General features: G+C 25.1%; 1 protein-coding gene across 1 annotated transcript in view; it reads right to left on the bottom strand.

The window, feature by feature from the left end:
- Window positions 1–635: 635 nt before the first annotated feature.
- Window positions 636–25,176, bottom strand: part of LOC129606275 (neurogenic protein mastermind) — a 73,023-nt gene continuing 48,482 nt past the window's right edge. Inside the window, exons 3-6 of the mRNA XM_055516507.1 lie at window positions 5,673–5,898; window positions 4,571–5,587; window positions 4,252–4,512; window positions 636–4,168 (exon numbers count right to left, since the gene is read on the bottom strand). Coding sequence (XP_055372482.1) covers window positions 3,213–4,168; window positions 4,252–4,512; window positions 4,571–5,587; window positions 5,673–5,898 — 2,460 coding nt within the window. The 3' untranslated portion in view covers window positions 636–3,212. The remainder of the gene's footprint in view (window positions 4,169–4,251; window positions 4,513–4,570; window positions 5,588–5,672; window positions 5,899–25,176) is intronic.

Raw genomic sequence — 25,176 nt, forward strand, 5'->3', positions numbered from 1 at the left:
TTTTCAAATTATTTTTGAATTATAATTATTAAAAAAAAAAAAAAACACAGGAATAAATTGTTTTATTTTTAATTTAATTTGCGAGAAACTAGCATTTAATTATAGTTAAATAATATTAATATATAAAAAAAAGATAACTATTTTTATAAATTGATTAAATAATGTACAATAAAATGGCAAATAATCATAAAATTAAATTAAATATAATTATAAAAAAAATTAAACTATTTTTTTTTTACATTCGCTAGATAACTCATTACATGATCATATCAGGTGGTAATTATTAAATAGATTTTGTAGATAAGAGCGAGCAAATAACGTTGGATGTTACTAAGTGCTTAGTAGAAATATGAATATAAATTAGAAAAACAATTAATTGACAAACAAAAGTATACAGAAAAGTAAGATCAGCTATTGAAATCAATCTGTTGTAAGAATATGTTATTTTTTTTTACAAATTTGGACAATAAATTTATTCTTAACACTTGTCAATTTTTGCTGATAATAAAGTTTAAGAAAGTGAAGTAATTTTGTATTACTTAAAGAATGCATTTTTTCTATAATAGAAATAGAATGCACTACTTTACTATTGTGTATTATGTATCATAAAAACAATTTCATAATGTGTTGTTGAAAATCGAAATTTTTACTTTGTTTTAAATATTTATAGCTTAGTATTGAGGGAATTTTGAATTTTTTACAGAAAAAATTAAGCTACTTAAAAATTTCCCAAATTCTTGATTCGCACTTATTAATAACTACATTACCAGGATTATACTCGTACATAGTTCTGAGTTATTTTTATTTTTTAAAACATAAACAGCATAGTTTATTTTTACTATTAAATTACAAATTAATAAGAAATACTAAAAAAATATTAAAATAAATAAAATTTTTCTACAAATTTGTAATGCCATTTTTTGTACAAATAAATATATAAAAATTTACATACAAAATATGTTAGGAAAATGTTTAAAACCGCGGAAAAAATACAACAACAAAAAAAAAACCAGAAAATCAGAAATAATAAAAAAAACAAAATTTCATTTTCACAAATTTTTCTTTAAAAACTGCAAATTTCCAATATTAATTACTTTTTTTTTCTTTGTTTTTTTTCTTTGAATATTAAATGTTTTCAAAATGTTTTTCTTTTCTGTCAAAATTTTAAAATATATGCAAAATACATTTATGCATACATGTATAAATATAATTTGTTTTTAAATAAATAAAAACACTTAATTTTTATTTTTTCATAATAATCATAATAACTACTATGTGTAATAATTTATTAATAATTCTGATTTTTAATATTTTTGAAAGGATATTTTAATAAACAAAATATCCTTATATTAATTCTTAGTGTTAGTTTATCATTCTTTTGTTTTTTTTTTTGTTGCCCTTAAGAATAAAATATTTTATTAATGTTATGTTTCTTTCCTTCTCTAATTTCTATTTTTATTTATAATTTTCATTCATCAATTTTATAATTATATTATTTGATTTTTTTTTTTTGTAAATTTTTTTTAATACAGATTTTTTTAGTGTCCTTGAATTTTTTTTTTGCTCTTTGTTTGTGTGTTTTTTCTTTTAAAATTTTGTTGGTTTTTTATTAATTATTATTACAAAATTTTAAAATTGTAATAATTAAAATAAGTTAAATATTTAAACTAGTTTTTGTTTTGTTAATTTTCATTTTATAAGTTTATAAATATTTTAAAAATTTAAACTTTTCTTGTTAATTATTAGCTTTTTTGTTGATTATTTCCTCTAATAATAATCTAATTTTCGTATTTTTTTTAATTCAAATTATAAGAATATGATTATTTATACTGTATATTACTTAGAACATAATTATTTACACATCATAAATAAAATATAAGCTACATAAATATTCAATTTTAAGAATATATAATGGTAAATGTATAAATATTACATTAAATTTTTCGTGTATAATTGAAATTTTTTCATTTATTTTTTAGAAACACACTTGTTATTTTTTTTTTATTCAATTCATCTGATGTTATTTATGTTTTCTATTTTACATTTGAGAATTTATCAAAAACATTCATGGGAAGCCTTACAAAAGTTTTAGAAAATCTTTTATACTGCTCATGTATTAATGTAAATGCCCAATTACTAGTACATACTTATGTGATCAAAAAAAAAAACAAACTTACAAGAAATATACGGATTTTAATAATTACTTTATGTATATTTATATTAATGTATAAATAATCATATTCAAATTTCCAACAAAATTTTTTGAATCAAATTTTAATTTGAAAACTTCTAAAATATTATAAACATATAAAAAATTGAATAAACTAAAAATAAAATATAAGTATTTGATTGCATGTTTTAATAACAAATAGTTGAAGTAAAAAAAAAATTATAAAATTATTAAATATTTAATTAATTAAATAATCAATTAAATAAATTCTTGTTTTATTTTATAATCACTAATTTAAAAAATATCACCAATTTTATTTTATAATTTCAATTAAATTATGATATATATGAACATTTATATATCATATATAATTTTTCTGTTTTATTATGTTTTTTTGTATTTTTTATTTATTTTTTTTTTTGTTTAAATATATAAATATATAGTTAGTAAATAATAATTACTAATGATGATTAATATAATGTGTATAATTATTTATGTATATAAAATGGGCGATTCCGGCGGAAAACATTTCATAAGTTTTTTCAATCTTTTAATTTAGAAAAATAAATTGTACAAACAATGTTTATAACATTAAATCCGATGTCATTAAATCCTTTTGATATCAGAACTTTAAGTTAAATTTCATATTTAAAAATACTCTCGATTATAATGTATTTATAAGTTCACAATAATTCGGATTTAAAAATGTTACTTTAGTTAACATAATAAAGTATTTGGCTTTGAATCCTTGAAGTTTATTAAATGTACACAAAAATTTTGTTGGACAATTTTCTTTTAGTTGACTCAATACTGGTAGTTTTTTAATGTGTTTTTACTTTTTAGTACACAATACTTTTTTTAACGTTAAGATATGATTTCCAATACATAGGATATTTCAAATTTTAATGCAATTCGTTAGAAAATATAATTATTTTTATTAATATTATAAACATTGTTTATATAAATTAAGAACATTTTTAATATTTAAACAAATACATACATATGTTTTTTTCATTACCATTTTTCTTTCATTGATCTACAATTAATTTAAAATATCTTGGAGATTGAAATTATCATTTTCAAGTGAATTTAATAAATCTTGTGCCGAAATACTACTACCGTCTCCTACTGGAAGATTTTCTAAAAATTCTAAACTAAAATCAGAACTATTTGCTACAACAGAATTAATAGTTTGATTAATTGATGTAACCGAACTACTACTACTGCTAACTGTAGCGGCAGTTATTGACATATTATTATTATTCATGGGTCCACCATTATTATTATTTGGGTTATTTGAATTCATACCGCCATGTCCAACACCACCTAAGCCAACAGCACTATTATTACCACCAGCGTTTACAAGACTATTTGAATTGCTGTTGCCACCACTATTTGAATTACCTCCGTTATTACCATTTGGACCATTATTTGCTTGATTACCAACTCCAGCAGTAGCAGCAATCATTTGTGCCATAGGATTATTCGAAACATTCGGTCCACCTGGTCCGATTGGACCACTATTGGACATCTGTATCATTTGTGAATGTTGTTGATGTGTTGTTGTTGAGGAAGTTTGTTGAACAAATTGTTGTTGCATTGCTATTTGTTGAGTTTGTGACATATGCAAAGATGCCATCTGCATCTGTTGCATCATTCCTTGTTGCTGTTGATTCTGTTGTTGATGATGTTGTTGTTGTTGCAACATTTGCTGCATTACGGATTGTTGTTGCTGTTGTTGCTGCTGTGCGTTAGGACCCATGCAGTTGCCACCATTAGGCCCAATCATCATTCCCTGGGCGTTCATTGCAGCTAGAGGATTTTGCTGCGCAGCTAATTGATTTTGCTGTGCTGCCAATTGATTTTGTTGTAATTGTGATTGTTGTGCTTGTTGCGACCGTAACATTTGTTGTTGCGCTGGTGTTAATTGCATACCGTTCGCTAATCCCATACTGTTTGGGTTAGGTCCACCGGCGTTTGAATTCGGCATGAAATTTCCTAAAAAAGAATTTGAAAAATTATAATATTGACAAGTAACAGTATTTTCCTAGAATTCAGAGTGTCATCAGTAATTAACTTACCAGTATTAAAGCCTTGTTGTCTCATACTGGAGTTTTGAGTAGAAAATGACATACTTTGCTGTTGTTGTATCATCATTTGACGCCATTCTTGTTGGGATCCTATTGGCATACCTTCAGGACTAACTTGCACATTTGGAGGACGTTGTGGTCCTCCCATGGGACCACCATAAGGCCCACCGCCACCCATGGCACTACGAGGTCCACCAACATGACCTGCGGAATGTTGCATGTACATGGAGTGCTGCGGTCTCATCATTGGACCTAAAACAAGACAAAATTTGGTAAAAATTTCCAAAAACATACAATTTACAAATATTACCTGAAGGAGGAATAGGCTGGTGACCCATACGACGCATTGCCGCAGCTTGTGCTGCTGCATTTGGAAATCTACCTCCTGCTGCTTGCGCTTGCATAAGTTGTGCTTGCATCAACTGCGTTTGACTTGCTTTATATTCTGGAGGTGGTGGCCGATTGCTACTCATATGTTGCTGCTGCATTGCCTGCATTCGCATCATCTGTTGTTGCTGTAAGAATTTAGCTTGTGTCATACCCATCGGTGGAACTCCACCTCCACCACTGCCCATCATCATTGAATTAGGACCGTTTGTATTAGCCATGTTTTGGTTTAATCCGCCGCCTTGCACCATTTGATTTGGTAGTCCATTTAAACCGCCAGGGCCATGTTGACTACCACCCACATTTCCTCCAGGACCCATTGGTCCGCCCATTGCAGCCATCATATTAGGACTTCCGCCATGTGGTCCCATTTGTCCCATTCCTTGAGTTAAAGCAGCTGCCATTACTGAATTCGCTGTCGTAGTACCCGAATTAGAGTTATTATTGCCACTATTGCCACCCCCAGCTGCCACATTACCCATACCAGCGCTCGCGGAAGGATTCGGACTAGCAACAAGGGAATTGTTTGGACCCGTCATTTGATTCAAGCCACCTAAACTAGACCCGCCTCCAGATGATTGATTCATATTAGTATTTGGGCCATTATTTGTGTTGGGGCCACTATTGGGACCATTTTGTGGCCCTCCCATGAGATTTCCACTAGTATTTGATAAATTATTGCTATTTGGTCCATTAGGTCCAGAACTTTGATTCATTGGGTTTAATGTAGGATTATTAGGCATAGCGTTATTGCCAACAGAAGACGTATTTACACCTCCAGAGTTGTTACCCATTGTGTTTGTAGGACCAACATTATTCATTCCAACAAAATTGTTTGCTGTTGATGATTGTGGTTGTCGATGTTGCCTCAAAGCTTGTTGCTGGGTAAAGTTAATATTCTGTGATTGTGTCATTGAGTATGAGGACTCATTATTATTTCCTATACATAAAACACAATAATTTTATAGTTTCAATTTTACAATACTATTATAGTGCAATAATTATTAAAAATAACACGACTTTACCTTGTGAATTGTTAGGGTTTGCTTGTTGATTTTGTTGATTATTACCATGCTGATTATTATTATTTTGTTGTGAATGTTGTTGAGATTGTTGATTTTGTGCTGCAGCTGCTGCTGCTGCTGCCGCTGCTGCTGCTTGTTGTTGATTAAAATATACCCCTTGTTGCGCTGCTACCGATACATTGCTTTTCATTTCACTACTAAGATGTAGGTGTTGTCCAGCTGAAACCTACCAAAATAAAAGAGAAAGGAATTAGTTTTCGTATGTTTTAAGGAAGGTTTTGAAAACTTAAAATACTTTGCAAAAAAAATTTTTTTAATTGTTTACACAAATTACAGTTTGTTTCGATTACAAATTTTTCGATTATAAGATGAAATTCATGTTTTATAGAATAACTAAGTAGTAGAAAAATATTAAATTTATAAAAGGAATGCTTTTAGTAACATAAATCACCAATTTATTTAAGTCGACTGCTTACTCATTTTTTTACTTCAATTAAAAGCAGGGTCTCCTTTATTATACATTTTTCCCCTTTATAACTCATTTTCCATTAAACATTTAAAATAATTTTACAAATCTATATGCTAGTAACAGCAGGAAAAAAATAGCTTTATTATGAGACTGGCACCGTTAATCTCCATTAACATTTATTTTCCTTTGTTTTGAATCAAGCAGAAGTGTTAAAAAGGAGAATTGTCTGTACAGTATAATCTCATATATAACATGATACTATTAGTACTTTTTTATGATTTATTTGCGAAAACTGGTGCGAACCACCAACTGATAAAATTCGCATTTTTATGCTAAATACATTTCAGGAAAAATATCCTCAATACGTTTAGGGAACGGCATACCGTGGTGTCTGCAGGAAAGAATGTGGGTATTAATATAAAACAGGAAACATTTTTTTCAAGCGATTCATTATTTTAATTATTATTGAAGAACCAGACATACAATCACATAAAAGTAGCTTTTTAGAAGAAACTAAAAACAGAATTTTGTTAAATAACAATTGAATTATTTAATATTTAATTAGATGCTAAATTTGTTGGTTTTTTAGGGAGTTAGTTTATTTCTATTATCTATGTAGATTTGTAAATATAAAGCACATACAATCAAATCCACAATTTTCGAATTAAAAATAAAGATTTTGCCAAAGTTTACAAAACTTTCCTACAAATTTTTCATGTACATGTTTGATGGAACTAATTGAAAACTGAATGCGGCCTGACCAAATGGTTTCTAGCTATTTTATGTGGAAAATTCATTTCATTTTGATTATAAAATACTTTTTAGGTTTCAATTTGTTGTAAACTGAAAATAATGATTTTTTAAAATAATACCAATCGTTTCTAAACTTCTATAATTTTATAATAAACAAAAATTCTACATGTACATACAAAAATTTCTATATATTACGTTCTATAATCAGACAGAAAAAAAATTTCCCAAACTTGTCAAACGTAGTTTAGTACTGCGGTACGTTCAAAGTCAGTTTGGCTCTCAGACTTAATTTAACATTCATGTACATAACATCTGCATGTATTCACAGTCATTAAGTATACACTTAACGCAAAATTTCACCTACCAATAAATTTCTTAAGGACTGCCTATTATTCGTGTTCATGTCACGGAGTTTGCCGAATTAATAGATTTTAATTTGATTTACGATATTCTAGCTACTTATTTAATTTGTTTCATTAAAAATACAGCATGATTACAAAATGAAATAAAACAAAAATTCGGTTACAAAAGATTAAAACAAAAGATAGGAAATGATATATGCAAACGAGGTGATCGTAGAGTGAATGACACACGTATTAAGAGAATTTAAAAAAAATCATTTTTCCACCGTACATCCTCAAAATAACAACAAGAAATTAAACTTAACAAATTGGAAATTTTGCTGTTGAAATAATGAGAAAAAGAGATTCTGAGTATAGAAATTAGAGATGCGTAAAAAAAACTCTCAAAGTACAAAATTTAATTTAATATTGAAATTGTTATATGTATAACTGAATTAACAACAATAGAGTAATGTAGACATTTTGTGAGATTTACCGAAAAACATACTTTTATTATTATCAGTACACGTAGATATAGGTATATTTTAATAAAAATTTAATTTCTTTAAATATTAAAATATGTTGCGTATCTATTTACTGGATGCTAAATATCGTAATTATTTGATATTGAATAAGTTTTAATATCTTAATTAATAATTTATTTGTAAATTTAGTTTTTAAAAAATTTAAAAACAAAATGAAAAAAAGGATTGTCATGTGTTGGTAAAACATTCCACTTAATCTTAAGAAAATTTAATTAACTTGGCACGCCAGAAAAAGTATATATAATGTAAAACAAGGGATATAAATAGGAGAACCAGTAGTTAGCACTTTATAAAGAAGCGAAAAACTTTAAAAAGGTTTTTATCTCTTCTCCAATTTCCTTACTCTCATTTTTAAAAAATCTTCAAAAATTACAATTTACAATAATTCTCTTCTTTTTGGTATTATTGTATGAATAGCCACTTAAATCGCTGTCTATACGTTATCATTTACTTTGATCGTAGTATATACACTATTTTTTAGTTAGTCACTTAAGATTGTATGTGAACAAAAAAAATTAGTTTAAATTGGCGTTTATTAATTCTCTGTCATTTTTTTACTTTTTTCTTAAGAAAATTAGAAATTTTTCTTTTGCATAATTTGAATTTAATTTTTACACAGATTTTGAATTTTCCGCATTGTACACAATGAGAGAAGTTATGTGATGCTACCAAATTTCGGATATCGAGTTTTATGTGGGAACGCACTTCTCTATACTAGGGAAGCGTAAATAAACTATTTTTGGAGAGATGTCGGGATGTTAATGAAACTTTATATGTGTCTTTATTTGGCTATGGATTGATTAGCTTCTGGGATATATATTTGCGGGGCGATTTTATATTTTTGCGAATATAAAAAGAAATTACAAACCAATTTCCTTGAAAATTAATATTTAAACTCGGATATTATATTTAAATAGTAATTAATAAAATTTTTTTTCACACCAGCAATGAATTTATAAATTATTTGGAAAGATCAGAGCTTTGCTCCCAATCAACTTTTTGGAACGATAGCACAGTTCAAGAGCGATTGTAAATCCAGAAGGAATGCTTTTGTATAGGGTATTTTGAGTATTGGTGTTTTGTATTTTATACGATTTTGCTGTGGTGTGGACTTTATACTCTTTCTCTTCTTTAAATATTTTCAGATTTTTTTCTACTTCTTCTTTATAGTGAAGTGTAGATATGTGTGATCTGTGAAATGTTTTATACTGTTAGTGCAAATTTTATTATTTTATTTTGTTTTTAATTTTTTTTCATTCGCTTTTCGTTCTAATATACAAAATAGGTCATTGTTCTTTATATTGGTAATGAGATTATCCGTTTTCATTATTGTTATTGTTTTTATTTTATTATTTTTAAATACATTGCTGTGGTTAAGTGCATATTGCACAGTACAAATTATTAAGAAATTATTGCAAATGTACGAGGAACTTTTAACAACAAATTTATGTGTTTGTGTGTTTGATTTACATATTTGAAATTGATTTAAAAAATTTCAAATCTATATATGCGTGATAGAATATATATTTATGTATGTATATGTACGAGTATGTATATGCCATAGCCAATATCCGTATATAGTAAATTACAAAAATAAAAAAAAAATCGAAACGAAATATTGAAGATAAATGTTGTACCTGTTTAAATTTTTATTTAGCTACAAAATAATTGTAGTATAAAAAATCTCAAAATAAAACTGAAAAGAAATTGAATTTTTTCAATCTGAAAAATAGACGAATAGCGACAAACTAAGTTGAATAAGATTATGATGACGGAATTTTATTAGAGAACATGGAATTTTTAGTGTTTAAAATGTTTTCCTTTAATCTATACAAAAAAATATAATTGAGATTATGATTTGGAATAACTGTTGAATTTGATGGCACTACAGTATTATTGTAGTTTTGAGGTCATGCATAAACATATTTAGAATGTAGACATATCTACATAAAAAAATAGAGCTCAAAAAGAGGATAACCACGTAGTTTGAACTGAACGCTTTGGAAATGTAATTCTTTTAAAATGTTAACAAAAGATACGATTCAGATTCGTTCATTCTAATAATTTACGTATTTATAAAATAATTCAACAAGTAAATTGTTAAGTTACACATCTCTGAGTTTGTTTTTCTTTCAAACATTAAAAAATATATTACATACTTATAACTCAATACATATATAACGATTTTTTTGCTTCAATTCCATTTTAATATTCGCAAAAAATTTTGTTGTAGGTGTTTTTGAGCTTAACTCGTTATATTTGAATGTAATGTACGAGTACATATATATACATTCAATACTTGGCAATATTTTGTTTAGTTGTTTAATATATTTATATATTATTCTCAATTCTAATTAATTTTAGTTTCACTAAAATTTGTTTCTATCTAAATATCTTTCGTCAAAGATTATATAAGAAATTGGATGTTAACTTTAATACGAGCATTACGTTAACGCTCCTTACCTTATTACATTCATTGCTAAAGGTTACATTCATTGCTCATCCCAAATTTATGCAATCTTTGTAACATATTCGTATATGTATTAAAGTACTTTCAATAATGTAACACATAACTAGATTCTTTTTAAAAGCAGTATTTTCACTTGTTGAAGAGAAAAGAACTACATTATAAACAATTGGTTTGATCCAACTTTACTATTTAAGAGAGCCTGAATTTCTTTATATATAAATTTTGATTCAAGGGATAATTTTGCATTAATCGAATAGTTTTAGTAAACCAAATTGGTAGACTTTAAACGTAAACTTATATAACTTAACGGGGTTAGCAATATTTTCGTAAAATATGTAGATTTATTCATATTATAATATTAATATAAAATTCATAAAATAAATCTAAAAAAGTGTGCAAAGTTCGCTTACTTATAAATAGTTTTATTTATTTAAGGCTTTATTCTAACTTCTTTACTCTTTAAATGAGGAGTAAATTAGTGACTTTTGTAATAAAATTTTCAAATAAGAAACGCTTTTTCTTACATCTCGTTTTTAATATACAATCGTATATTGTATTATATTTAATCATATTTCTATAATTTCCTCTTAAAAATATTATAATATAGGCTAAGACATTATAATATTTGTACTTGATGTACTGAGAAAAAATCAGAAAATTTAATTGAAAAAAATAACAATTCTATATTGAAAAAAAATTTCTATATTTAAAAAAACAGAGTTTTTATTGAAAAGCAACTACAAAGTGTTACTGAAAAAGTGAGACACAGAAGTAGGCTCTTAATTCAATTAAAAGTTCAATTAAAATAAATAAACATCAAAATAAATACGAAAATAAACAGGGTAAACTGTTATAAAAATTTTTTTAATTCGAAAGAATTTTATTTAAAACGTATAAAAAGAAAATAATTATTTTTATTTTTATACTAAGCTTTAAGCTTCTGCTAAAAAGCTTTAATATAAGATAGAAAAAAATAAGTGATGCGCATGCCATAAAAATTTTTAAACACTAAGGGAACAATAAACTTTTGTAAGTTATCCTTTTTTCTAAATTAAAATTTCTCCTTATACAAAAAACAAATATCCCTTGTTATAAAATGTAGTGTAAAAGATACCCACTATGTTCAAACTCTCTATACACCCCTTAGTATAATGTTTTATTTATAAAATACAACCATAATGTTCAAAAATTTTCAACTTTAATTTATTCATATTGTTATCATAATACATAAAATCGCTATGTACATTCAAGTATATAATTGCCCAACATAATGTTAGTAAAAGTATGTGTTATGTATGTGTATTATATGAATATTACATAAGCAATTGGTACAAACACATAAAGTGTTTATGTAAAAGAAAAAGCTGTAACGAAAACGATTTTTCTTAAAAAATATACGAAATTTACCGAACTACAAATATTATTCCCTTATTATTATTATATACGTACTTTTATAATTTCATATATGCAGACGTATACTGTTATACATCTTACATATTAGTGTGTGATGTTATTTACATAAAACATTATAATATATTAGTTTGTGTATGAATGTATTATGTAAAGGTTTACATTATGTATTTATAAAAATCGAAAGCGGTGCTGCTACAATAATAAAAATAATAATAATAACAATAATGACAATCATAATAAAAATAATACAAAAGTACAAAGTAAGAGCGTAAAGTATAAAAAGAAATATTTGAAACTAGTGAAGTGATGGGACCTTACACAGTTAAAGTATCTCATTATCAACAAAAAAGATCCGTTATAATAAACAATTAATCAAAAGAATGTTATACCCATCGGGATAAAGTGTACTTAAAATATAACAGTATATAACTATAATATATAACAATTGAGCAAATATTTATGTATATATCAAATAGTATAATGTATGTATGTACATATTATATGTATTTTTTTTGTATTTGTGTATCTATATTATAGTATATACTTAAAAATGCTTTAATTTTTAATATATTTATGCGGTTTGACTTAAATTCGTGGGTGAGTGTTGGGGGTTTTTTATGTTTCTTTATATACAATTTTCATTTATTCCATTTCAATTTCTCTTCCTCTGTCGATTGTTATATTTCATACAGAATATGGTTATGTATAAATTACTTGAAAAATTTTAATACCATTATTATGTAAAAAAAGTATATGATTGTGTATTTATAAAATGGAAATGCGATATTTAAAATTTCTTCCTCAAATTTTTAAATGTTTAGTGTGATACGAATAGGTATATATATATTTACATAGTAAACATATGTATTTACATGGATATCAATGTAAATTTGCTCTTTATAATCGTAGTTTATATCGGATTCACGAATGTCCATTCCTTTTTCTTTATTTTGTTTTTGACGACAAAGGGTATAAAGATAGTAGGGAATTATAAAATATAGAGGTTGAAAAGAGTTTACTTTGGAATCTTATAAAAACTTAAAAGAGAAAAAAGCCTTTTAAGCAGATATAAAACAAACCGTCATATTTTAAATAAATATATGTAAAAGATTGTGTAATATGCATATGGCAACATAAATTTGAACTTACACCACTCTTATAAAAACGAAATAATATACTTAAAAAATACAATAAAATATCAATGTATATATAGGAATGTATATTTATAGGATCTATTCACATAAATTAAGATATAATGTAGTAAAAGAATTTATTTGCACATAAAAAATGCGATTACGTGTGTTAAAATTATAATTTTTGTAAAAAGGATCGACAAACCCATTTTCATTTCAAGAAGGGTTTTAGGTATAAGAAAAAATTTTTTTGGAAAATTTAAATTCTACCCTGTTGGGTTTGGTTAACATACATATGTATGTATATATATATTTATGCGTATTAAAAATTTCTATTTCTTATAATGCCTGATCAATTACTTGATTAAATATTTCCAAATATCTAAAAATATCATTGGTTTTATTTGCAAATCTAATATAAGATTTAAGGAATTAAAAATAGCATCACTTTCAAAATAAATTTTTTTTTAATTTTTTTTTGTCAATTATTTAATAAATGTAGATGTAATTTTATGACATGTAGCACTTTTGAAAGAAAAAACCAAAAATTCTTTGTTTTAAAAAATTTTTACGAAAATAATTTAAAAATAATTTTTATTTTTAAAAGATAATTTAAGGAAGTATTAAAAATTATTAATTGAGATCAGTAATTGATAAAATAAAAGGTACACAGTACCTAGTTGTTATCAATGATTTCAGAAATTACATAAGTTTTTAGAAAGGTGTTCAAGAACCAATCAAATTCTATTTTCTAATGACATTGAGTTCCTAAGTAAATTAAGCTACCATTGAAATTATTTTTCTCAGAAATTATTTTTTTAATTTTGTTTAAAACAATTCAATAGTTTAAGAATTTCGGAATTGTCGGAACAAATATTTTGCTTCACTTTAAATAAACGGAAGTGATTGTAAAACATCAACTATATTTAGAGTTACCAGATTTTTAAAACGCCTCGAAATAAAAACAAATAAGCTTATAAACCTATTGCTTGTTTATCTTTAAGAAATACGAATATTTTTTTGCAAATCGCTTTAAATTTAATTTCATAATATTTGAACCGAAAAATGTGTTAGTCAGTTTCTTATATTTTTACTATTTTAATAAAAAATTAGAAAAATGAAACAAAAATTCAAAATCTTTTGCAGAATTGCTTGTTAACTATTTGAAACTTTTAATGCAAAATAATTTATTAAATAATTATTCAGCGGCTAGGATAAAAATGCAATTTACCGCTAAATATTTTTGTCATATTGTAAAATAAATTCTTAAAAACTAAATTTTTTTTCTAAAAGTTTTATACTTCTTTTGGTAACTTCCACTAATATAAGAAAAACTGGGAAGCTTAATTGTTACATATAAAAATATAGTGTATATAATAATCTGGTTTGCCGGTTTGTTCTTATATACAATGGAACATAGATATATGTTCACTATTATGTATGTGAATAAACACATATGTACTTACGAAACAGGTTGGATAAATTCGGTATATAAATAATAATATACTTATACTTATATATGTGTATATCTTATTAGTTATGAATGTTATATAAAATTGAAGGATCAGACCTAGTATAAAAATTATTTGTATACTCACATGTACATTTAGATATACATACATACATTACATTTAAAATTATTATACATAATAAGGTTTTGCCCTTATTAAAGCATTTTCTATTTTTACCGACCGTATTGTGTATACAATAGGTAGGTTATGTGATGGCAACAAATTTTGCATATCGAGTTTTCGGTGGGAATGCACTTCTCCATAGTAGGGAAGTGTAAATAAACTATTTTTAGCAACCTGTCGGTCTGTCGGTCTGTCCGTCTGTCCGTCTGTCCGTTTGTCCGTCTGTCGGTCTGTGTGTGCACGCGTGTATCTCAAGTTTTATGAAATTTTATATGTAAGTTTATTTCCACCATGGCACGGATCGATCAACTTTTGGGATATATCAGGCCTCGGGAACTGCACTTTTTAGCGGGCCTGTTTTACATTTTTGATCATTTTAAAGAAACTATTCAACCGATTTGCTTGAAATTTCATATATAAGCTTTTCTCGACCGGCCGCAAACCTCCTAACTTTTGGAAGAAATCAGGTGTCAGCAACTGGACGTTTACTACGGGCCAAATATACATTTTTGTGTATATAAAGAGAAATAATCAACCGATTTCATTGAAATTTAATATTTAGGTTCTTCGTATTAAAACAATGAACATATAAATTTTTTGGAAAGATCAGGGCTCGAAATCTGCGGGCCGATTTTACATTTTTCACTATATCTACGGAACTAATTGATAGAATTTCTTGAAATTTGATATTTGAGTTCTGATTGTTACCGAAACTAACTGACGAGCATTTCAGGGAATTCGGGTAGCACAAAGCGAAATTCTACTAAGAGCCAAATTTACATTTTTCTAGGTATGTTAACTATAAGCTTATTAATGTCCTAAAAACTGGAAAGAGGTAATTAACAGGCATTTTTATAATATTCTGTAACACTTTCACTTAACTAGACAATGCACAATGCGGTCGATTATGTGCTGACCACATCAGATTTTCTTACTTATGTTTGCTTCTATTATTAGATGTAAGTAAATTATGTAATAATTATTTCTTTATAATTCAGAGTGTTTCGTGTGCCTGTTGTTTATTTAAAATATATGGGAAATTAAAATTAAATGGAAGATTTTTTTTTTTAATTTTTAAAAACACTTTTAATTGGAAAAAATTATGTGTTATTCATTGCGAGCACAACTCATTCACAAATATTTTAATTAAGAAGAAAATAGTAATTTAATCTCTCAATTACCAGAGCACACGAAGATTTGTGCCTACTTTCAGGAGCCAAATATATGCGTTTCTTTGAAATTCTCTGTCATTTTTAGCTGTCATGTTTTAAAAACACGGCACTCATTCTTACCCATTCACTTAATTTTTTTCATTTATGTATACTCTTTCTTTATACTTATGTATATATTCCTTCAACTATATACCCATACAACTATACTTATAAAACTATGTGTGCACTCAACTGTGTAAGAATATAAAAAAAAACTAAAATTTAAAAACAGTTACTACATATGCTTTAAAACGGTAAGAGCGTAGCAAAGCTTTTTTAATTTTTTATTTTTATATAAAAAATTTCTTTAGAGATCAACATAATTGTTATGATTTTAAGTAACAAGTTTAAACATGGAAATTTGTGGTGAACTACATTTAATGCTCAAAGTAAAGGAAATGTCAGTTGAAAAAATGGTAAAAAAAGGATTGTAAGAGAGGAAAGGAAATGAAGAAAAAGAGAACCAGACTGTAAAAACATACTTCGTGTGTAAAGTAATTTACATCACTTTGGTATTTAATGATCGTTTATAACAGAAGAACATTTTGTAATAAGATTTGTAATAAATCAAAACTCTTAAAAGTTGAATCAACAGTTCTAGAATTAGTAGAAAATTTAATTTTCGTTGTGATTTTTTTGTCTTTTTCTTATAATTTCTTCCTTAAACTTGATTTGCCAGTTTATTTCATTTGTAGTTGAAGGCAAAAATTGAAACAAGAAAAATACTACATTATAATTTTGGAGTATTTAAATTGCATACCTTTAGGGAACTTTTAAAAATCAACCAAGTTAAAACAATGAAATCGAAAATAAATGTGTGTGTGGAATGCTTTTATACGCGTTTTTCATTGTCACCAAAATATTTCATTTCAACCCATTCATTTCAAACCTATCTTGTACTACTCTTGATTCTAAGAAAATAAAAAAAATTAATTCAAATTCGTTTTACCCAGCTCTCTAAATTTAATTTTTTTAGAGAAAACAAGAGCAAGAAAAAAAAATCATAAATTCACATAGCATTTACTTTTCCAGAATAATAAAATTTTCACTTTATTTAATTGAAGTATCATAATATAAGGGAAGAAAACATATTTTAATAAATTTATTTAATTAAATTAACTTAATGTGTGCCATTTGTAAGTCATATGTCAAAACAATGTGAATATAACATTGTGTATAAACATAAAATCACCTATATCTGTGTTTAATATTGTGTACGGAGCATACACATTCATAAGTTATATAAATATGTATATTGTGTATAACAAGGCTTACTTCCAAATAATAAAAATGTATACAAAAATATAATAATACTATTAGCAATGAAGTTAAGAAGAAACGAATTGCAAAAAAAATATAAGTTTACTTATAAAATCCATTTTTTAAATGAACATGTATACAAACATCTAAAAATTCATCATTTATAATATTGAAAAAAATGCTTTCACCAATATTAATCCATTTTGTATTTTTCCAACTGCTAGGGGAAATATTTTTACTGTCATGCACAAGGAGTACATGAAATTAACGAACGACAACGAAAAACGAACGTAGAAACAGAAAAAAAAATAATTCTACATAGCATTCGATTTAAAAGCATCAACTGAATTCTATTCTATTTATACTGAGTATAACTAGTGTTGCCGAATATAAAAAAATAACAATGATGTACTTATGTATCAGCAGAAATAAATAATAATTTGTAGTTTAAATCAGTTAACAAATTTATTAATTTTAATATACAATTGATATCTTCTGCTTCTATAAGGTAACAAAATTTTCGGATTTGGAAATGCTAAATCACTTATTCCTATTAAAAGTTGCAAAATATAAGTCTTTAGTATCATGATTATTTGATAATATTGTAAAAGTTTTAAAAGGTTTAATTTTGGAAGTGAAGTATACAACCCACAGAATTAATTACTCTTTTTCACTCGCATATTAATAATAACAGTATTAATATATACTGTTAAAACCTAAACTTCATAAGAATCCCAATGGTTGTTATTGATCAGCTATTTCTGAAATTTGCAACAGTTGGGAGAGTTGCATTTTTCATAAAACACTTTAATTTTCCATTTATTACAAATAATCTTACAATACCGTATAGTGAATGTCAAAAGTTCCGAAAACAAGGCAAGGAATACTCTAAATATTTTAATATTCTGCTGTCTATTTTATACTTCTATAATTTATTGTTGTCTACAACTACATAGTCCAATTTTTATAATACGAGTATGCATAACTTTTGTTTATTTCCAAAATAAGTAAACAAATTTTTCTTAAACTGAAAACTTTTTTAAATATAAAATTAGGATTTTAATTTTCCGTTCATTTCTAATTACGTCTTAATTATTTCCTATACTTAAGGATATAATTTCGGTAGTACAAGAAAATAGTAATGGAGATATTATATATTAGGTATTTGAATAAAAAAATTTATTAAAATTTTCGATTTCCACATATAAATACACTGAGTAAGAAGAAAAAGAGTGATAAATTTTTGCAAGGTTACTCAAATTATTGCAAGAACTCAAAAGATTGGAAAGGATTCGTTTCATATCATAATCAATATAAATTGTATACATGCATTTTTTTCAAGTTCTCTATGTCAACATAGCTCGAATTGAAGAAAGATTTCCGAAAAACGAGTTAAAAAATTCAGTTCGTCAGCGTTTTGCTTCAATTTTCGTGGTTTGTTTTAAAAAAATGAAAGTTTCGATTTTGCTATGCTAAAATTTCTGTGCGTTATTATCTTATTCACTTTAAAGGTGCCATAATAAGTTGCCAAATTTGTAGGAATTGAAAATGAGCATCGTCCACTAACGTTTGGAGTAGGCTACAACAAAGCCAAATTTAAATTTTTAACACATTTCTTTGCAGCTACAACAATTTTTAATGAAAATTTCGAAATTATATGTTACTTAATGTAAAATTTACTCTTGCAGCACTAAAGTGCCAATCTATAGTAAATACAAGATGAAATATGAATTTATATTTTTCCAATTTCGCTTTCCTTTTTTTCTGCCATACAACATAAAATTCGATCAAATCATTCCAGACGGAAATTATTAAATGAATTTGAAAAAAAAAAAAAATTCTATCATATTTTTTACGCAAAAATTTTATAAAATTATTTTCATTCCCGCCAATGCAACTACATTTTTTTTATTATCCTGTTAAAAGATAGACTTTACATACATTCTCATATACAATAATTTCTATATCGTGTACATTTATGTAAATATTATTCACTGGGAACTGAACGACAAAAAAATATAAAATGAATTGAAATCAATTTCAATATTTCGCAAAAATATGACGTTAAACGAAAAGAGTGTCGTACTCGTAAATGGGTAAAAATTTTCTTTTTTAATTTATATATAAAATTTCAGCTTTCTATTCTGGGTGTAGAAGTTTTGTAAACAGACACGGAAAGATGGACGAATGGACAGAATAAAAATAAAAACACATTCAGAATTTTTTTCGTAAAAGTGTTAAAAAACGACACCTTAATCGTTCTTGCTAATAATTAACCAAAATTAGAGAATTACGTGAATGGTAATATGTTATAAATTTTTAAATACACTATTGAAGAACTTTAATCTTAAAGTGATAATTTTCTAAAAAGCTCCGCAAATTGTTAATTGATTTGGTTACGACAATAAGGTATGTTTTTATATAAGAATGTGATTAGTCTCACATTTGCTTTTTACTTTCATTAGGCTATCGGAAAAATGTTAGAAATAACCTTAGCTGTTAAATTCACAATTTTCGGAAAGTTATTTAAAAATTTAGAATTTCGTTCTTTATAATTTCAGTCAAAGACAGATGTCAAAATAATTACCAAAGCTTCTTGTACTATTAAATAAAATTTGTTTGATATCAAAATTTCAATTTTAATTTTACTTTAATTTGAAATATATATATATATATTCTTAAGCATATTTCTTATGAATATTTTTTAAAGACTTTTTCCCACATAAACTATAATGAAACATTCATTTATTATGCATAAAATAGCTTTGAAATTATAGCTACTATCACGTAACATACAAATGTAAATTTAAAAGATCGTACAATAAAGCAACTTTATGACCACTTTGTTGAGTAATATCACATATTTATTACACTTATACCACTACACAGTTTAAACAAATAATAACAAAAGGATTGCACAATTTTTTAAAATAGAAAAGTTTTAAAATTTACAATGTATAAACCATAAAAATTGGAAGAAAATTTAATTTGATTTATTCTAAGTTGACATTATAAAAAAATTTTAATGAATAATTTTGTTTGGCTACGTAGTTTTAATACAAGTTTGCGAAAAAGAGTACCTTTTGCCATGTGTTGGTTCAATACTGAGATGCTAACTCCGAAAGTGGTTAGATGGACGAACCTTGTTAACTTAGCAAGGGAATTTGAGAATTTTTTTTTTGAATAAAAAATGTAAATTTTATACACTTTACAAAAGTTATATTTGAAAACATCCTGATTTTGTAATAATAAAACTTACATAATGTATTTTAAACTGAATATCACACAATATTCATTTTACATTATGTATATGTATATAAAAATTAATGTTTAAAACAAATTTAGAATTTCATCAAAATTTAAAATATTATAGAAATAATAAAAGTATGGGTATGTACTTGACACGAGCCAATTTTAAATCAAAATAATATTATTTTAAATAAGTTTTCGTTTTAATATTAATAGGAATATGTACATAACCATTTACACGTTATATATATTTATTTCATATATATATATATATATATATATATATATATATATATAAAGCAATATAAATTTCTTCCGTGTAATTTTTTCCAAACACGGCCACACATACATTCATATTTATTATTAAAAATATAAACTTTTATACACGAATACATTCGTATAAAAGTTTATTGTCACAAAGTCATGTATAAAAATTATGTACCTACTTATTTGCATGTACATATGTAAACGTTTATCTTAAAGACACGTAATGTTGTAATTCTTTCATTCCATGTGCAAACAAAATATCGTAAATAGAATATTATGAGAGAGCATAAGTAGTATAAGCGTGCATGTGATTTTTTTTTAAATATTATAAAAGTTTATAAAATAGTATAACAGAATTTTTAATATTCTTATATATACACTTTTATATTATAATATTATGTGAGTAAAGCGTCTTCATTTTATAGCAGTCTTCCGCATAAAAATCTTAAAAATCGACAACGGCACTCAATCGTGTGCTTAAATTATTTGCTCGAAAGAAAACAAAAAAACAAATTATAAAACAGAATAAAATATACATAATATCTAATAGGATAGCATAAAAGCTAAAAAGTATAAATTTATATAACATAAACGTTGAAATATCTATGGTGTTTATGTATATTAAAAGCCTTAGCGCAGGCAGGCAGCACGCTTATTCTATTTTCTGCTCTTTTTCTTTTTATATATTTTCTTGCTTTTGTATATATCTTTTTATAGTACAATATATTTAGTCTCTTATTCTCTTGACAACTTTGTCAACAATACTAAATTTTGCTATTTCTATATACTTACTTACTACTTTACTGCAAGTAAATGTATATTAAAATAGCTATGTAGTCGGATATATGTATGAATATAGTTTGAAGGTGATACGGTAGAAAAATTCCATTGTACATAGCATACATTCACAATACATTTTAAAAAACAAATATAATTTTTTGTTTTTCATTTTACAAAATTGTACAATTAATGTTCAGAAAATTTAAGTATATTATGTTCATAAATACCTATTTTCAAACTCATGACGAAACTAAAGGTTTCACATTTAAAGTTCGTCGTTCATTATAATAAATACGATTTACTATATGCACATTATAAATAAGATTATAATCAAAAATATTTTACTTGATTTCTGTAGTTCTATTCCACATTTAATATATCAATCCGCTTCATTCGTACATATGTATGGTTTTCTATTTTACTTTAGGTTCTGTTTAGCCATAAAATAATTTACTTGCCCCCGACAAATAAAATTTTAATTTAGTTTTCTTGTTATTAAAAACACTCGATTATTGCGATTTTTATAGCATTGATTTTAAAAATCTTACACATTCGTGTAAATTTTTTTTTGCAATCAATTAAAATTAAATAGAATTAGGAGATCATAAGTAAATAGCAAGTGAATGTTTTTAAAGCCCATCAAACTTTAATATATTTCATTTTATATTATAAAAATATTTTATTTATTTTTATTTTATATTATTAAATTATTTATAAAACGAACAAATTTATGGTTGGCAACTTTAGAGTATCTAGGAATTCTTATACAGCAAAATTTAAACGCTGTTCAATCGAATGGTTAAAAATTTCTCAAAAAATCTCTTGTCTTATCAAATTTTACATAAAATTTCAGAACCTACTTGAATTGTGAGAGGAAGAATATTAAATACGAAAATGGTATTGTGGTTACTTAAAACTCTAAATGAAGTTTTATATATTTATGCACAAAATTACTGATTTGTTTACGCTTTGATTTATATATAAAATGGCTGGGCATTTTGTTTACATTCCTCCTCTTCAGTTAGATTATGAGTATGTAATTTTTAATTCTGTAAACCGATTATGAGTATGTAATTTAAATTCTGTAAAATCTACACCATGCCACATAATATTCGTCTTTTGTATACACGATTATTTAAGAAAATTTTTTAATAATTATACTATGATAAATCCCCCCAAATATGTTTTTAAAAATACTTTGACAAGTAAATTTTTAAAAAATTTGATATTAATTAATTTTCAAAAATGTACGATTTTTTAATTAAATTTTTGTACAAAGTAGTAAATTTGAGATGTGTCTGTTTGCAAAATCAACATTTAATTATTTCTGAGAGGAGAAATCGAGAGAATCGAGTAAATGTTTAAATGTTGCGTACGCGTGAGAAAGAAACAAAAAATTAAAATATGCCAAGAAACTAAAACTATTATTGTTTTTGTTTTTCAGTTTCTATTTAAAGCATTACAACTTAGCAATTTATAAAATCTATAATGAAACAATTATTATTATTCTATTTTCATACCCATGTACAAATGTACATATTTGTAAAAATAAAATTGACAAACATACAGAGACGGAAGAATATATAGGATGAAGATTGTTGCGCACAATTTCAAATTATAAAAAATTATTTGTTGAACATTTAATAAGTATATACCCCACATAATATTTGCATATGTATGTATGTATTGTGGAAATATTAATTTAATTAAAGTGTACTATAATAATACACTTTTATAGTTTTGTTTTTTTGTGTAAAATATTTAGTAACGGAACTGTAGTAATTATTCTAATAGGTAAAAGTAGATAAAAGTAAAATTTCATAGTATTGAAGTTAATACTAAATCTTAAGCTTCTAAATAAATTATAACTTGAATTTCTTTTTAAATTCTCATTTAAAAGTTTCCTATATTTCGTAATATCCGGAATTCTTCAAAGAAAATTTGTTACAAGAATAAATATCTCGAAAAATCAACTCTTTTTTTAAATTTTCAAAATTAAAAAATATTTTTCAAATTTTTCGCTGTTTAAAGCTTCATCAAGAACAAGCATTTACAAAAGAATAAAATACGAAAAATTGCATATATTAAGGCGTTACAGAATTTGTGCTCGAAATATTAAATATTTTATAGTTTATTTTAAAAGGAAATGATTATTTATGCTTAAGAGCAGTATTAAACATGTATACATATATAAGATGTAAAAGTCTGGAAATATTTTAATCACCGTAAATATTTCTTTTCATTAAATTTACGTCGAATGTTATGTTTCTTAAAGTTATTGTTATTTTACCTACTTGTAGACAGACATGTTCAGTAGACTCAAAAAACATTAATATGATAAGTTATATTAAAATTATTTTTATTAATTTAACATACCGTAAGCCTTTTGAATACGTTTTAGGACAAGCGGAAGAACTAACCTGTAAGTAATAAAAACAAAAACATAATTAATACTTTGCATCTAAAAAAAAACTAAATTCAAGTTAATTTAATTAAAAAAACAACAATTACTATAAATAATTTGAAAGCCTTGACAATTTTAATAATTTTTTTTGCCATAGCGTAGCAGATCGAATACTGATTAAAATTCAATAGAATTAAAATATTAGTATAGAATTAAATTCTAATACTAATATTGAACAAAATGATTAAAAAAGTATTCTGCTTTTATTAAACTTATTAAGTTTAATTTAATTGACATTCACAATTATATATATAATATATACTAACACACATATTTGCATATACCCGACTAAATAATAAGAGTCTATCTATATTGTTATATAGATAAATGAAGAAATACACCTTTAAAATCTTTTCTATTTATAGTTTAATAAAATAATGGGGAAATGAAATAAAATACACATACATAGAGATAAATTGATTCATAGAACTTATAATTTTAAGCTTTGTAAAATAATGTTTTTATTTTGCTTAAATCACTAAGTCTAAAGAAAACAAAATAAAATAATTTTTATTTTTAATTCAAAGTAAACCAGAGTACTTAAAGATTTCCTGTGATTTGAACATAAAAAAATGTAAAAATTTATAAACAAAAAAAAAATACAAAATAATAATATTCATTAATTAAGGCCATCTGCTGGAAAAAGAGAGAAATTTTGAAATGTTGCCAATGTAAATTAATTTTAGTAATTATACAGTTGCTATTGGACAAACGGGATAGTTGCAAAATAATTTTTTTTAATTAATTAAGAGTTTTTATTTTATTTGTATTACGATTAATTTAATTTGGAATTGCATTTTGTTTTATTAATGTTAATATTGCATTATTAGAGAATCTAATTAATTTACATTATTAATAATTGATTGTTTATGTGTTATATAATATTTTTATTATGAACTCTCAAAACATCTAAATAACGATACAGTCTTTATGGTATTGAGCCTTTAATCGAAGGATCTTGAAATAATATGTTGGTTTGATCATAAAAGTATATTTAACAATATATGTTATAAAATAGTATAGTGTGAATCAATATAAAAATATAGAATAATACTTTCCAAATGGCAACATAAAATTTGTCGCCACAAGACCTATAAAGCAAATAATGACAAAAAAGCGCTGCAAATAATTCAATGTTCCCATCTTTGTTCAAGAATTTCGATACTTTACTAATAGTTACATTTAAAAAAAGGACCAAATACATACATAAAACACAAAATACAATAATAAATATTTCTTTACTAAATAAAATCTGCCGCTAATTGTCTCTCGCTCACAAAATTTCATTTTATTAGTTTTATGGCAACATTTTTGTTTTGTATACATACATGTATGAAGTTTTCTCTTTTATCTCTCTCTTATTTTTTTGTTTTCTCCGATAAAATATTCAGTTAATTATTTTAGTTTTAAGTATGCATTTATGATATATGGAATTGGATGTGGGATGATGAAACAAATAAATTGGTAATTGGAAAACGCTCAGATTTTTTCTCTCAATCATTACGAAAAATATTT

This window comes from Condylostylus longicornis, unplaced genomic scaffold (genome assembly GCF_029603195.1).
Source record: "Condylostylus longicornis isolate FDR11 unplaced genomic scaffold, ASM2960319v2 ptg000018l, whole genome shotgun sequence".
Lineage (NCBI taxonomy): Eukaryota > Metazoa > Arthropoda > Insecta > Diptera > Dolichopodidae > Condylostylus > Condylostylus longicornis.